Source organism: Lethenteron reissneri, unplaced genomic scaffold (assembly GCF_015708825.2).
Source record: "Lethenteron reissneri isolate LAM-NWPU_2019-01 unplaced genomic scaffold, ASM1570882v1 scaffold_1498, whole genome shotgun sequence".
NCBI classification, from domain to species: domain Eukaryota; kingdom Metazoa; phylum Chordata; class Hyperoartia; order Petromyzontiformes; family Petromyzontidae; genus Lethenteron; species Lethenteron reissneri.
In genome coordinates this window covers 10404-24803 of record NW_026891221.1, presented here as the reverse complement: position 1 = coordinate 24803, position 14400 = coordinate 10404, and the positions used below count along the sequence as shown (strand labels likewise).

The 14400-nt window shown below is 46.0% G+C and overlaps 2 protein-coding genes across 2 annotated transcripts; both read right to left on the bottom strand.

Moving 5' to 3' along the window:
- Positions 1-2654: 2654 nt before the first annotated feature.
- Positions 2655-9177, bottom strand: LOC133362495 (zinc finger protein ZFP2-like; the record flags this gene model as incomplete). Its single annotated transcript, XM_061581447.1, has 4 exons — positions 9064-9177; positions 8687-8749; positions 6895-7498; positions 2655-3269 (listed from the first exon to the last, which is right to left on the bottom strand). Coding segments are annotated over exons 3-4 (1209 nt in total), but the record flags the coding sequence as incomplete, so codon positions are not given.
- An 845-nt stretch (positions 9178-10022) lies between these two features.
- On the bottom strand, positions 10023-14160 carry LOC133362494 (zinc finger protein OZF-like). The gene is made up of 3 exons (XM_061581446.1): positions 14144-14160; positions 13756-13818; positions 10023-12342 (listed from the first exon to the last, which is right to left on the bottom strand). The coding sequence occupies exon 3, from the start codon at positions 12312-12314 to the stop codon at positions 10743-10745; it is 1572 nt and encodes a 523-aa protein (XP_061437430.1). The 5' UTR covers positions 12315-12342; positions 13756-13818; positions 14144-14160; the 3' UTR covers positions 10023-10742.
- Between the last annotated feature and the right edge of the window lie 240 nt (positions 14161-14400).

Here is a 14400-nt window from a genome sequence, read left to right as displayed (position 1 = left end):
TGCCACAGGTGAAACAATGGCATAGTTGAAACAATGGCACAGTTGAAACAATGCCACAGGTGAAACAATGCCAAGTTGAAACAATGCCACAGGTGAAACAATGCCGCAGTCGAAACAATGCCACAGTCGAAACAATGCCACAGTCGAAACAATGGCACAGGTGAAACAATGCCACAGTTTAAACAACACAAACTATAATCATCACGGCCTTCTGGGAGTGCATCGCTGATTCAGTGCAAGCCACCTGGGGACCATTATTGGTGCTCAGCGTCTCACCAGCAGCCCGGCCTGCTTCAACCCACGGTTGTCAACATCCAGACGTGAATCAGCAAGGACCATTTCTTGTCCTAGTTCACCAACATAAGACGTCATACAAAATCCTAATTAGCGTTGTGTAGAATGTATCTACTAAATGTGCTCTGTCTTGTAACTGAATACAAGATTGTAAAAAAATTCATTTCAAATGTGTTCTTAAAATTACCTCCTTTGCTATGAAAGAATCCAGACTTTACATATTTCATTTATCGTTCTCTCCACGAAACAAAGGAATTATTTAAACTGTAATCATCACGGCCTTCTGGGAGCGCATCACTGATTCAGTGCAAGCCACCTGGTGACCCTTACTGGTGCGCAGCGTCTCAACAGCAGCTGGACTTGCTTCAACTGATAGCTACTAACCTCCAGACGTGAATCAGCAAGGACTATTTCTCGCCCTAGTTTGACAAAATCTGTCAACACGTAATACAAAATTATAATTCGTGTTGTAGAGAATGTATCTCCTCTACGTGTAACTTTTAAGCGGTACGCCTTGTAACTGACGGATGATTCGAGTGTGCTCCCTATTTCAAAGACAATGAGTTGCTCCAGAGACAGATACTTCCCGAAACACAAAAATACCCTTTGACCTGTACCACAAATCAACGGGTCTCACCCGAGTGATCTGTCCAGGTTACTTACAAAAACACACACTTTGTCCTAACATCACTTATTCGATGTTTGACCCTTATAGATCAAATGTTGCATGTACACACATCAGAAAAGTGTTCATTCTAAATTATTGACAGGCATTTTAACAAAATGTAGTTACTGCAGTGAAATATACTGCATCAGATAACATCTCATTAAGAAGCTATTTTAAACAATATGCACCGTCCACTCCACAGTGGATGTATAACACACGAGTGTGTCGTTCAAAACGAGTAGGCCATTGCATGTTGGCGTCCGAGTCAAACTAGCAAATTCTAAACATCACCGACAAATTACACAACTCAGATGCCACATCAACCATCGCCCCCCACCGACAGGCTCTTGACAACACGCAGGCCGGTGCAGGGCCACCACCTTGTGCCACACAGGGGCAGCTGCCACTTGGGATGCTCTTCGAGTGTTTGAGACGAGATACGATACAAAACTCCGAGTTGCCGAGGCGATTAAGCAAGCACCATATAAATGCAATTATGATGAGAACATCGTGAATGCTTGGGGGCTTGTTGGCTCTCGCGCCTGGTCAGAGATCTACCCAACACACAGGTCCACAAAGACTGGCCACTCGCCCTTACTCTGCAGGTTGAACTTAGGAACCGAGTGTTCAACTTCACATTCTTGTCATTCAAGGCCTGTGACAAAGGTGCATAGCTTAGAGCGACATCGTCTCAAGCTTACACATCTACCGGTCTCCTTTTGACTTTGTATTGTCTAGGAAGTAGGCTTCGGCAAGGTAAGGTAAAAGTTAAAAAGCAACGAGCCTTTTACCACATACAAATTACCCAATTAAAGGGTGATTACTGGGGTACTACTACACATGAAAACGGTTTATAACGGTAAATGCTATAAGGTAGAGCACTTTATTCATATAGAAAACTCTCAATTATTCCAACTCACTCTGTTGTTATCGTTGTTATGTCCTCAAATCTTGTAACTCAATTATAACCCACTTCCCAATGTGGTATCGACTGCAAACTTGGTATACTTATGTCATACTGATGACAATACTATATTCAATCATAACAAATTTTAAAACACATTTTTAAACATTCTTTTTGTTATGTTTCGGCTTGTGTCTAATTTATTCACAATCAACTGACGTTGGCTGTAATTGGCCACGGTCCCTTACGTTATGGCAAGCTTCGGGGCCACTTCCTGGAGTTCTGCCATTACTAGTACTGTACATTTCATTAAAGCGTGTTTTAAAAAAGTTTAAAAAAATATTACTTATTAAATGGAGGCCACAGACTGCGCCACGGAGCTTTTAGGTACCGTATTTACCGGGTAATACTTCATGCTACCTTTACCCTACCGGGTAACTCTTCCGAGCTACCTTTACCCTACACTTTACCCTTTGACCTGGTAAAAAGGGTAAATTACCTGAACTTGCCGAGGCCTACTAGGAAGTCCACCCACGCCTCACAGTAAGAATTCTCCTCCTGCTTCACGTTGCCCTCGTCAATGTGAAGGTCCGATTCTGCACTTGAATCTTCGTCTTCAAATATTACTTCCACTTCTTGACATTCCACCTTCACCTCTTCATATTTCACCTCGATACCTTTAAAAGTGTCCAAGCTGGGATTTTCTTCCAGTTCTTGTTTCTCGAGGGATGGGCTCATTGCAGCACTTTGACTTTCACAAGCTGATTTCAGACTCCACTCCTGGTGGATATTCTGATGCTTGTGTGTTCTCTGGTGGACTTTAAGATTGGAAGAATCTGAAAACGTCTTCCCGCACAGAATGCACTTGTAGGGTTTCTCTCCTGTGTGTGTTCTCTGGTGTGTTACAAGAGCAGTTGACTGTGTAAATGCCTTCCCACACACACTGCACTTGAAGGGTTTCTCTCCTGTGTGTATTCTCTGGTGTCTTTTAAGAACAGATGACTGTGAAAATGCCTTCCCACACACACTGCACTTGAAGGGTTTCTCTCCTGTGTGAGTTCTCTGGTGTCTTTTAAGAACAGATGACTGTGAAAATGCCTTCCCACATACACTGCACTCGAAGGGTTTCTCTCCCGTGTGTGTTCTCTGGTGTATTACGAGAAGATGGAAAACAGAAAACGCCTTCCCGCACAGAGTACACTTGAAGGGTTTCTCTCCTGTATGTGTTCTCTGGTGTCTTTTAAGAGAAGATCGCCATGCAAATGCCTCGTCACACACAGTGCACTTGAAGGGTTTCTCTCCCGTGTGTGTTCTCTGGTGTCTTGTAAGGACTGATGGCCATGCAAACGCCATCCCACACACAGTGCACTTTAATGGTTTCTCTCCTGTTTGTGTTCTCTGGTGCTGTGTCAAATTTACAGTCTGATCTGTGCTGTATCCACGCTGGTCGCATTGTTGACTTGTCGTATCGACCTGCGCTGAGCGTCTTTGCTCCATCAGACCAAGCGACAGCTGCAGACAGAAAAGAATATCCACTCCCAGTATCGAGACACAGAGGAATGCAAAAACACAGTCACACGTGACTTACACATCTAGACTCATTCACATATTCATGATGCAGTGAAAACGTTTCCCAAGTTTATCACACGGGCTGTTATTGCACACGACGAGAGGGCAAATGGTCATAAATGTGCCTGGAAGCCCTCGTATCTCCGTGGTGAGATGTTAACTACCTCACCTGGTGTACAGGAAGTCGTGGGTTCGATCCCGGCCCTGCTGCTGCTGCTGTATATTTGGAGTTTGCGTGTCTCTCTCTCTCTCTCCGTGGTGAGATGTTGACTACCTCACCTGGTGTACAGGAAGTCGTGGGTTCGATCCCGACCCTGACGCCTGCTGCTGCTGTATATTTGGAGTTTGCGTGTCTCTCTCTCTCTCTCCATGGTGAGATGTTAACTACCTCGCCTGGTATACAGGAAGTCGTGGGTTCGATCCCGACCCTGACGCCTGCTGCTGCTGCTGCTGTATATTTGGAGTTTGCGTGTCTCTCTCTCCGTGGTCGCGTGGATTTTCCTCCGAATCTCCCGGGTTTCCCCTCCACATTTAGAGTCAACATCAGCACGCGTGCAGCGTCTTTGACCGATACACATTTCCACACGTAGTCTTGGTTCTTTCGGTAAAGTTGCGTAGATAGGAAATAACAGTAATAGATAATAGAATTAAATTAATAAAGACCGCTTGTGTTGCGATCGAAACGTCGTGGTTTTTATATATTTACAATTTTGTTTATTTTGATTAATTTTATTAACCGTTATTTTTATTTAATTTTCTATCCACGTGACTTTGCCGAAAGAACCAAGAATATTAATTGCTGCAGTTACGAAAGTTTTAAGTCAAAACACTGACACACGCGTTGACAAAACCCACCTTGTGTTGTGGGCATGTCGCCCACAACACAAGGTGTATCGCAGCTCAAGCGGGCTTGGCCTGGTAAAAAAAAGAAAAAAAACTGCGTTAATATTTACAATAAACCAAAGTTACAAAGTAGTGAAGACAAATTAAACATAAGCGAGAGAATTAAAGCAAACGCAACCAGGCGAGGGCAGGAGGCAAGGCCCCGCGTGTCTAGGCCCCGCGTTGTAAAGTTCCAACTTGGACATCGATTCACAAGCTGCTGCTGCTCTATTGACGTCCCTACGAGAGAGAGCGCGAGGCTCTAGCTGGGTAAACAACAACAACCACAACAACAACCACAACAACCACAACAACAACGATGAGAATTTCTCACCTCACTGCACGCGCGAGGCGACAGCTTCCTGTCACCTCGTGACGTCACGCGGTAGTAGGTGACATGACGTCACTTCCTGGGCACAAGACACGCCCCTCCCACAACGAGCGGCTCTGTAACTAAATATGAATAAATTATGTTAATGAGACCGTCGCAATAACCTCGTGACGTCTTTAACGAACTCTTTCTGTTAATGAGCCGCCCGTCCCTGGGCGTGGCTTTGCCCAAATAAGGATTGGCAACTGGAGCGACGTCTGCAGTGACCGAGGCGGAGGTGACGTCACGTTCAAGAGCGCGGGGGACGGGAGTGACATCCTTGGCGACATGACGTCACTAGCGAGGTACACCTCCCTGGCGTTTCACGCGGATGACGTAATGCTGAGTGGTGACGTCACCGAGCGGGGTTGAGTTTAAGTTGATTTAGATCCATTTTCATTGCTCCATCTCTTGAACAGAGACCCCTTGGGTGTGTGTACACTGTGTGTGTGTGTGTACACTGTGTGTGTGTGTACACTGTGTGTGTGTACACTGTGTGTGTACACTGTGTGTGTATGTGTGTGTACACTGTGTGTGTGTACACTGTGTGTGTGTACATTGTGTGAACATTGTGTGTGTGTACACAGTGTGTGTGTACACTGTGTGTGTGTACACTGTGTGTGTGTACAGTGTGTTTGTGTGTACACTGTGTGTGTGTGTGTACACTGTGTGTGTGTACTGTGTGTACACTGTGTGTGTGTACACTGTGTGTGTACACTGTGTGTGTGTACACTGTGTGTGTGTACACTGTGTGTGTAGACTGTGTGTGTACACTGTGTGTGTGTACACTGTGTGTGTACACTGTGTGTGTACACTGTGTGTGTGTGTACACTGTGTGTGTGCACTGTGTGTACACAATGCACAGTGTACACACTGTGTGTGTACACAATGCACAGTGTACACACACTGTGTGTACACGGTGTGTGTGCATTGTGTACGTACAGTGTGTGTTACATGTATGCACACAATCAGACAAGTATTCATTCTAAATTATTGACAGGCATATGCACAAAATTGAATTACTGCAGTGAAATATACTGCATCAGATAACATCTTATTCTCTGGTTCTTTCAGTAAAGTCTCGTAGAACGAAATTTTATAGAATACGACGTTTCGATTGGAACACAAGCAACCATCATCAGGTACAACACGTGAATGAAAACACAAACATAGTGAACTTAGAAATATAATGCAACACAACACAAGTCAGCCAACACAACAGTCAACACCCTACCTGGTTGATTACGTTCTTCCAAAATTGAACAATTTAGTTTAGATAACATCTTATTAACAAGGAGCTATTTCAAGAATGCACCCTCTACTGAACAGTGGATGTGAAACACACAATTGTGCAATTCAAAACGAGTAGGCCTTTGCATGTTGGCGTCTGGGTCAAAAATTTAGCAAATTCTAAACATTACCTACAAACGACACAGCTGAGATGACAGATCAATCATCGCCCCCTACCGACAGGCTCTTGACAATATTCAGGCCGGTGCAGGGCCTCCACCTTGTGCCACACAGGGGCAGCTGCTACTTGGGGTGCTCTTGTTTGAGACGAGATACGACACAAAACTCCGTATTGCTGAGCGGATTAAGTTAGCACTATGTAAAAGCAATTATTATAACATAGTGCATGCTTGGGAGCTTATTGGCTCTCGCTCCTGGTTAGAGATCTACCAACACACAGGTCCACAAAGACTGGCCGCTCTTACCCTGCAGGTTGAACCTAGGAATTGAGTGTTCAACTTCACATTCTTGTCATTAAAGGCCTGTGACAAGGGTGCATCTATTGGAGCGACATCGTCTCAGGCTTACACATCTACCGGGTCTCCATTTGACTTTGTATTGTCTAGGAAGTCCACCCACACCTCCACCTCCACAAACTGCTGGGAGTTGCCTCGCTCTGCCTCAGTCAGAATTCTCCTCCTGCTTCACGTTGCCTCCATCGATGTGAAGGTCACATTCTGGACTTTAATCATCTTCACATTTTACCTTCACTTCTTCACTCTTCACCATCACCTCTTCATATTCCACCTTCACCTCTTCATATTTCACCTCGATAGCTTTAAAATTGTCCAAGCTGGGATTTTCTTCTGGTTCTTGTTTCACGAGGGATGGGCTCATTGCGACACTTTCACTTTCACAAGCTGATTTCAGACTCCACTCCTGGTGGATCTTGTGATGCTTGTGTGTTCTCTGGTGTACATGAAGATTTGATGACTGTGCAAACGCCTTCCCGCACGGAGTGCACTTGAAGGGTTTCTCTCCCGTGTGAGTTCTCTGGTGTATTACAAGAGTAGATGACTTTGCAAACGCCTTCCCACACACACTGCACTTGAAGGGTTTCTCTCGCGTGTGTGTTCTCTGGTGTTTTACAAGAGAAGATGACTCTGCAAACGCCTTCCCACACACACTGCACTTGAAGGGTTTCTCTCCCGTGTGTGTTCTCTGGTGTTTTACAAGAGAAGATGACTCTGCAAACGTCTTCCCACACACACTGCACTTGAAGGGTTTCTCTCCCGTGTGTGTTCTCTGGTGTTTTACAAGAGTAGATGACTGTGCAAACGCCTTCCCACACACACTGCACTTGAAGGGTTTCTCTCCCGTGTGTGTTCTCTGGTGTTCTACAAGATTTGATGACTGTGCAAACGCCTTCCCACACACACTGCACTTGAAGGGTTTCTCTCCCGTGTGAGTTCTCTGGTGCCGTGTCAAATTTGCAGTATGATCCGTGCTGTATGCACACCGGTCGCATTGTTGCCTTGTCGCACCGAGCCGCGCCGAGTGCCTTTGCTCCATCAGACCAATTCTGCAGAGGAAGCGACACCATCTACACGTCAGTATTGAGGCACAGCGGAATGCATATACACAGTGACACGTGACTTACACGTCTATACTTATTCATAGATATTCATGATGCAGTGAAAAAGTTTCCCCAAATTCATCACACGGGCTGTTATGGCACACAATGAGAGGGTGAATGGTCATAAATATGCCTGGAAGCCCTCGTATCTTCAAAATGAATGGGAACCCAAAACTCCGAGCACACAATTTCGGCTGTCTGGCTACAAAATAAATAATTATAAGAGCTAAATTCGGCTGACATAGCAAAGGGTGTTGAAACCAATCCTATTTGTGTTATGCAGAAATGCGTAAATTAATACTGGTAGGAACCTCCTGATTACACCAGCCCACAGGGGATTATTGTGTCCGTCGTGAAGGGAGGGGCTGGGTGGAGAGGGTGGAGAGGGTGGGGAGGGGCTGGGTGGGGCTGGGTGGTGGGTGGGGAGGGTGGGGCTGGGTGGGGAGGGGCTGGTCACCCCGTGGTGCCCTTATAAAACTCAACGTTTCACCTACTCACGCCGGCTTGTGCCCGCCCTCACAGTCGGGCATATTTGCGGAATACACCACGCCGCCGTTGACCCTGCAGGCCATTGAGCGAGCAACCCGACGTGTTCCTAGCAGCTCCCTCCGCAGCAGCAGGAATGTTGTTTAATCGCAACTTAGAGGTATGAATCCAGGCTCAGATGTCCTTGAATGATGGGATGAACAGATCTGACGTCAGCTGCTGCACGTGTGTGTGCTGCTAACTTCCTGTTTCCACTCTTATAAAGAGTTCCAGAGGAAAACTAAAATAAACTATTGTTTTGATACAACCTCCGTGTTCATCAGAGTTAATATACTTTACACTGTCACACACTGCCCGGTTTTCCCCTCCACATTCAGCGTCTTTGACAGACAGACATTGACACACGTAGTCTTGGTTCGTTCGGTAAAGTCACGTAGATAGCAAATAAAAATAACAGATCATGAAATAATTAAATAAAGACCACTTGTGTTGCGATCGAAACGTCGTGGGTTTATTCTTTATTTGCAATTTTTTAATTTTATTTAACATTATTATCTGTTATTTTTTTAATCTCCGTGACTTCACCGAAAGAACCAAGAATATGAATTGCTGCAGTTACTAAAGTTTTAAGTCAAAACCCCAACCCACCTTGTGTCGTGGGCAGGTGGCTTCTGTAAACAAGAGCGTTATAGCAGCTCAGGCGGGCTTGGGCTGGTAAAAAAACGAAAAAAAAAACCGCGTTAATATCTACAGTAAACCAAAGTGACAAAGTAGCGAGCCGCGTGAAGACAAATTAAACTTAAGGGAGGGAATTAAAGCAAACGCGACCAGGCGAGGGCAGGAGGCAAGGCCCCGCGTGTCTAGGCCCCGCGTTGTAAAGTTCCAACTTGGACATCGATTCACAAGCTGCTGCTGCTCTATTGACATCCCTACGAGAGAGAGAGAGCGAGGCTCTACCTTGGTAAACAACAACAACCACAACAACAACCACAACAACAACCACCACGACGATGAGAATTTCTCACCTCGGATTTCACTGCACGCGCGGGGCGACAGCTTCCTGTTACCTCGTGACGTCACGCGGTAGTAGGTGACATGACGTCACTTCCTGGGCACGAGACACGCCCCTCCCACAACGAGCGGCTCTGTAACTAAATATGAATAAATTATGTTAATGACACCGTTGCAATAACCTCGTGACGGCTTTAACGAACTCTTTATGTTAATGAGCCGCCAGTCACTGGGCGTGGCTTTGCCCAAATAAGGATTGGCAATTGGAACGACATCTGCAGTGACCGAGGCGGAGGTGACGTCACGTTCAAGAGCGCGGTGGACGGGGGGGAGGGGGGTGACATCCTTGGTGACATGACGTCACTAGCGAGGTACACCTCCCCTGGCGTTTCACGCGGATGACGTAATGCTGAGTGGTGACGTCACAGAGCGGGGTTGGAGTTTAAGTTGATTTAGATCCATTTTCCATTGCTCCATCTCTTGAATCGAGACCCCTTGGGTGTGTGTACACTGTGTGTGTGTGTGTGTGTACACTGTGTGTGTGTGTACACTGTGTGTGTAGACTGTGTGTGTACACTGTGTGTGTGTGTACACTGTGTGTGTGTGTATACTGTGTGTGTACACAGTGTGTGTGTGTACACTGTGGGTGTGTGTACACTGCGTGTGTGTACACTGTGCGTGTGTGTACACTGTGTGTGCACTGTGCGTGTGTGTACACTGTGTGTGTACACTGTGTGTGTGTGTACACTGTGTGTGTGTACACTGTGTGTACAGTGTGTGTACACTGTGTGTGTACACTGTGTGTGCATTGTGTACATACAGTGTGTTACATGTACGCACACAATCAGACAAGTATTCATTCTAAATTATTGACAGGCATATGCACAAAATTGAATAACTGCAGTGAAATATACTGCATCAGATAACATCTTATTCTCTGGTTCTTTCAGTAAAGTCTCGTAGAACGAAATTTTATAGAATACGACGTTTCGATTGGAACACAAGCAACCATCGTCAGGTACAACAAGTGAATTAGAAAACAAACAGTGAACTTAGAAATATAATGCAACACAACACAAGAGTCAGCCAACACAAGTCAACACCCTACCTGGTTGATTACGTTCTTCCAAAATTGAATAATTTAGTTTAGATAACATCTTATTAACAAGGAGCTATTTAAAGAATGCACCCTCTACTGAACAGTGGATGTGAAACACACAATTGTACAATTCAAAACGAGTAGGCCTTTGCAAGTTGGCGACTGGGTCAAAAATGTAGCAAATTCTAAACATTACCGACAAACTCCACAACTGAGATTACACATCAACCATCGCCCCCTACTGACAGGCTCTTGTCCACACGCAGGCCGGTGCAGGGCCACCACCGTGTGCCACACAGGGGCAGCTGCCACTTGGGGTGCTCTTAGAATGTTTGAGACGAGGTACGATACAAAACTCAGAGTTGCTGAGCGGATTAAGCACCATGTAAAAGCAATTATAACATCGTGAATGCTTGGGAGCTTATTGGCTCTCTGCTGGTCAGAGATCAACCCAACACACAGGTCCACAAAGACTGGCCACCCTTACCCTGCAGGTTGAACCTAGGAACTGAGTGTTCAACTTCACATTCTTGTCATTAAAGGCCTGTGACAAAGGTGCATCTATTGGAGCGACATCGTCTCTGGCTTACACATCTACCGGGTCTCCATTTGACTTTGTATTGTCTCGGAGGCCACCCACACCTCCACTTCCACAAACTGCTGGGAGTTGCCTCGCTCTGCCTCACAGTCAGAATTCTCCTCCTGCTTCACGTTGCCTCCATCGATGTGAAGGTCACATTTTGGAGTTGAATCTTCATCTTCACATTTTACCTTCACTTCTTTGCTCTTCACCATCACTTCTTCACATTTCACCTTCACCTCTTCACATTTCACCTCGATACCTTTCAAAGTGTCCAAGCTGGGATTGTCGTCCGGTTCTTGTTTGATGAGGGATGGGCTCATTGCAGAACTTTGACTTTCACAAGCTGATTTCAGACTCCACTCCTGGTGGATCTTCTGATGCTTGTGTGTTCTCTGGTGTACATGAAGATGTGCTGACTGTGCAAACGCTATCCCACACACACTGCACTTGAAGGGTTTCTCTCCCGTGTGTGTTCTCTGGCGTTCTACAAGAGCAGATGACTGTGCAAACGCCTTCCCACACACACTGCACTTGACGGGGTTCACTCCCGTGTGAGTTCTCTTGTGTTTTACAAGAGTAGATGAATTTGAAAACGCCTTCCCACACACACTGCACTTGAAGGGTTTCTCTCCCGTGTGTGTTCTCTTGTGTTTTACAAGAGTAGATGAATCTGAAAACGCCTTCCCACACACACTGCACTTGAAGGGTTTCTCTCCCGTGTGTGTTCTCTGGTGTGTTACAAGAGTAGATGACTTTGCAAACGTCTTCCCACACACACTGCACTTGAAGGGTTTCTCTCCCGTGTGTGTTCTCTGGTGTTTTACAAGAGTAGATGAAAGTGCAAACGCCTTCCCACACACACTGCACTTGTAGGGTTTCTCTCCCGTGTGTGTTCTCTGGTGTGCTACAAGAGTAGATGACTTTGCAAACGTCTTCCCACACACACTGCACTTGAAGGGTTTCTTTCCCGTGTGTGTTCTCTGGTGTGCTACAAGAGTAGATGAAAGTGTAAACGCCTTCCCACACACACTGCACTTGAAGGGTTTCTCTCCCGTGTGTGTTCTCTGGTGTTTTACAAGAGTAGATGAAAGTGAAAACGCCTTCCCACACACACTGCACTTGAAGGATTTCTCTCCCGTGTGTGTTCTCTGGTGTGCTACAAGAGTAGATGACTTTGCAAACGTCTTCCCACACACACTGCACTTGAAGGGTTTCTTTCCCGTGTGTGTTCTCTGGTGTGCTACAAGAGTAGATGACTGTGCAAACGCCTTCCCACACACACTGCACTTGAAGGGTTTCTCTCCCGTGTGTGTTCTCTGGTGTGTTACAAGAGTAGATGACTTTGCAAACGTCTTCCCACACACACTGCACTTGAAGGGTTTCTTTCCCGTGTGTGTTCTCTGGTGTGTTACAAGAGTAGATGACTGTGCAAACGCCTTCCCACACACACTGCACTTGAAGGGTTTCTCTCCTGTGTGAGTTCTCTGGTGCCGTGTCAAATTTGCAGGACGATCCGTGCTGTATGCACACCGGTCGCATTGATGCCTTGTCGCACCGAGCTGCGCCGAGTGCCTTTGCTCCATCAGACCAATTCTGCAGAGGAAGCGACAGCTGCAGACAGAAAAAGAATATCCACACCATCTACACGTCAGTATCGAGACACAGCGGAATGCATATATACACAGTCACACGTGACTTACACGTCTATACTTATTCATATATTCATGATGTAGTGAAACAGTTTCCCAAATTCATCACACAGGCTGTTATTGCACACAATGAGAGGGTGAATGGTCATAAATATGCCTGGAAGCCCTCGTATCTTCAAAATGAATGTGAACCCAAAACTCCGAGCACACAATTTCGGCTGTCTGGCTACAAAATAAAAATGTATAAGAACTAAATTCAGCTGACATAGCAAAGGGTGTTGAAAACAATCCTATTTGTGTTATGCAGAAATGCGTAAATTAATACTGGTAGGAACCTCCTGGTTACACCAGCCCACAGGGGATTATTGTGTCCGTCGTGAAGGGAGGGGCTGGGTGGGGAGGGTGGAGAGGGGCTGGGTGGGGCTGGGTGGTGGGTGGGAGGGGTGGGACTGGGTGGGGAGGGGCTGGTCACCCCGTGGTGCCCTTATAAAACTCAACGTTTAACCTACTCACGCCGGCTTGTGCCCGCCCTCACAGTCGGGCATATTTGCGGAATACACCACGCCGCCGTTGACCCTGCAGGCCATTGAGCGAGCAACCCGACGTTCCTAGCAGCTCCCTCCGCAGCAGGAATGTTGTTCAGTGGCAACTTAGCGGTATGAAGCCAGGCTCAGATGTCCTTGAATGATGGGATGAACAGATCTGACGTCAGCTGCTGCACGTGTGTGTGCTGTGCTAACTTCCTGTTTCCACTCTTATAAAGAGTTCCAGAGGAAAACTAAAATAAACTATTGTTTTGATATCACCTCCGTGTTCATCAGAGTTAATATACTTTACATTGTCACACACCATCTTTACACTGTCACACACTGATAGACTTTACTGCAAACACAAACTTGATACTGTCACAGAGTTGATAGACTTCACTGCAAACACAAACTCAACACTGTCACACAGAGTTGATAGACTTTACTGCAAACACAAACTTGACACTGTCACACACAGTGCCATGGTAAACCGGTGGTGGTGTGGAGTTTACACCAGACACCCCGCCCCGGTTTTCCCCTCCACATTCAACATCAGCGTCTTTGACAGACAGACATTGACACACGTAGTCTTGGTTCTTTCGGTAAAGTCACGTAGATAGGAAATAAAAATAACAGATCATGAAATTAAATTAAAAAAAGACCACTTGTGTTGCGATCGAAACGTGGTGGGTTTATTCTTTATTTGCAATTTTTTTTATTTTATTTAACATTATTATCTGTTATTCTTTTTAATCTCCGTGACTTTACCGAAAGAACCAAGAATATGAATTGCTGCACTTACTAAAGTTTTAAGTCAAAACACCGAGACACGCGTTGACAAAACCCACCTTGTGTCGTGGGCAGGTAGCTTCTGTAAACAAGAGCGGTACAGCAGCTCAAGCGGGCTTGGGCTGGTAAAAAAACGAAAAAAAAAAACTGCGTTAATATCTACAATAAACCAAAGTGACAAAGTAGCGAGCCGCGTGAAGACAAATTAAACTTAAGAGAGGGAATTAAAGCAAACGCGACCAGGCGAGGGCAGGAGGCAAGGCCCCGCGTGTCTAGGCCCCGCGTTGTAAAGTTCCAACTTGGACATCGATTCACAAGCTGCTGCTGCTCTAGTGACATCCCTACGAGAGAGAGAGCGAGGCTCTAGCTTGGTAAACAACAACAACCACAACAACCACAACAACAACCACCACAACCACAACCACCACGACGATGAGAATTTCTCACCTCGGATTGCAGTTCACGCGCGGACCTCCAGCTTCCTGTTAGCTCGTGACGTCACGCGGCAGCAGATGACGTCACGCGGCTGCAGATGACGTGACGTCACGCGGCAGCAGATGACATGACGTCACGCGGCAGCAGATGACATGACGTCGCTTTCTGGGGTACAAGGACCCTCCCCTCCCACAATGAGAGGCTACCCTAACTGAATAAATTAATAAATTATGTTGATGTTTGCGATCATCAACCTTATCAATAAACAT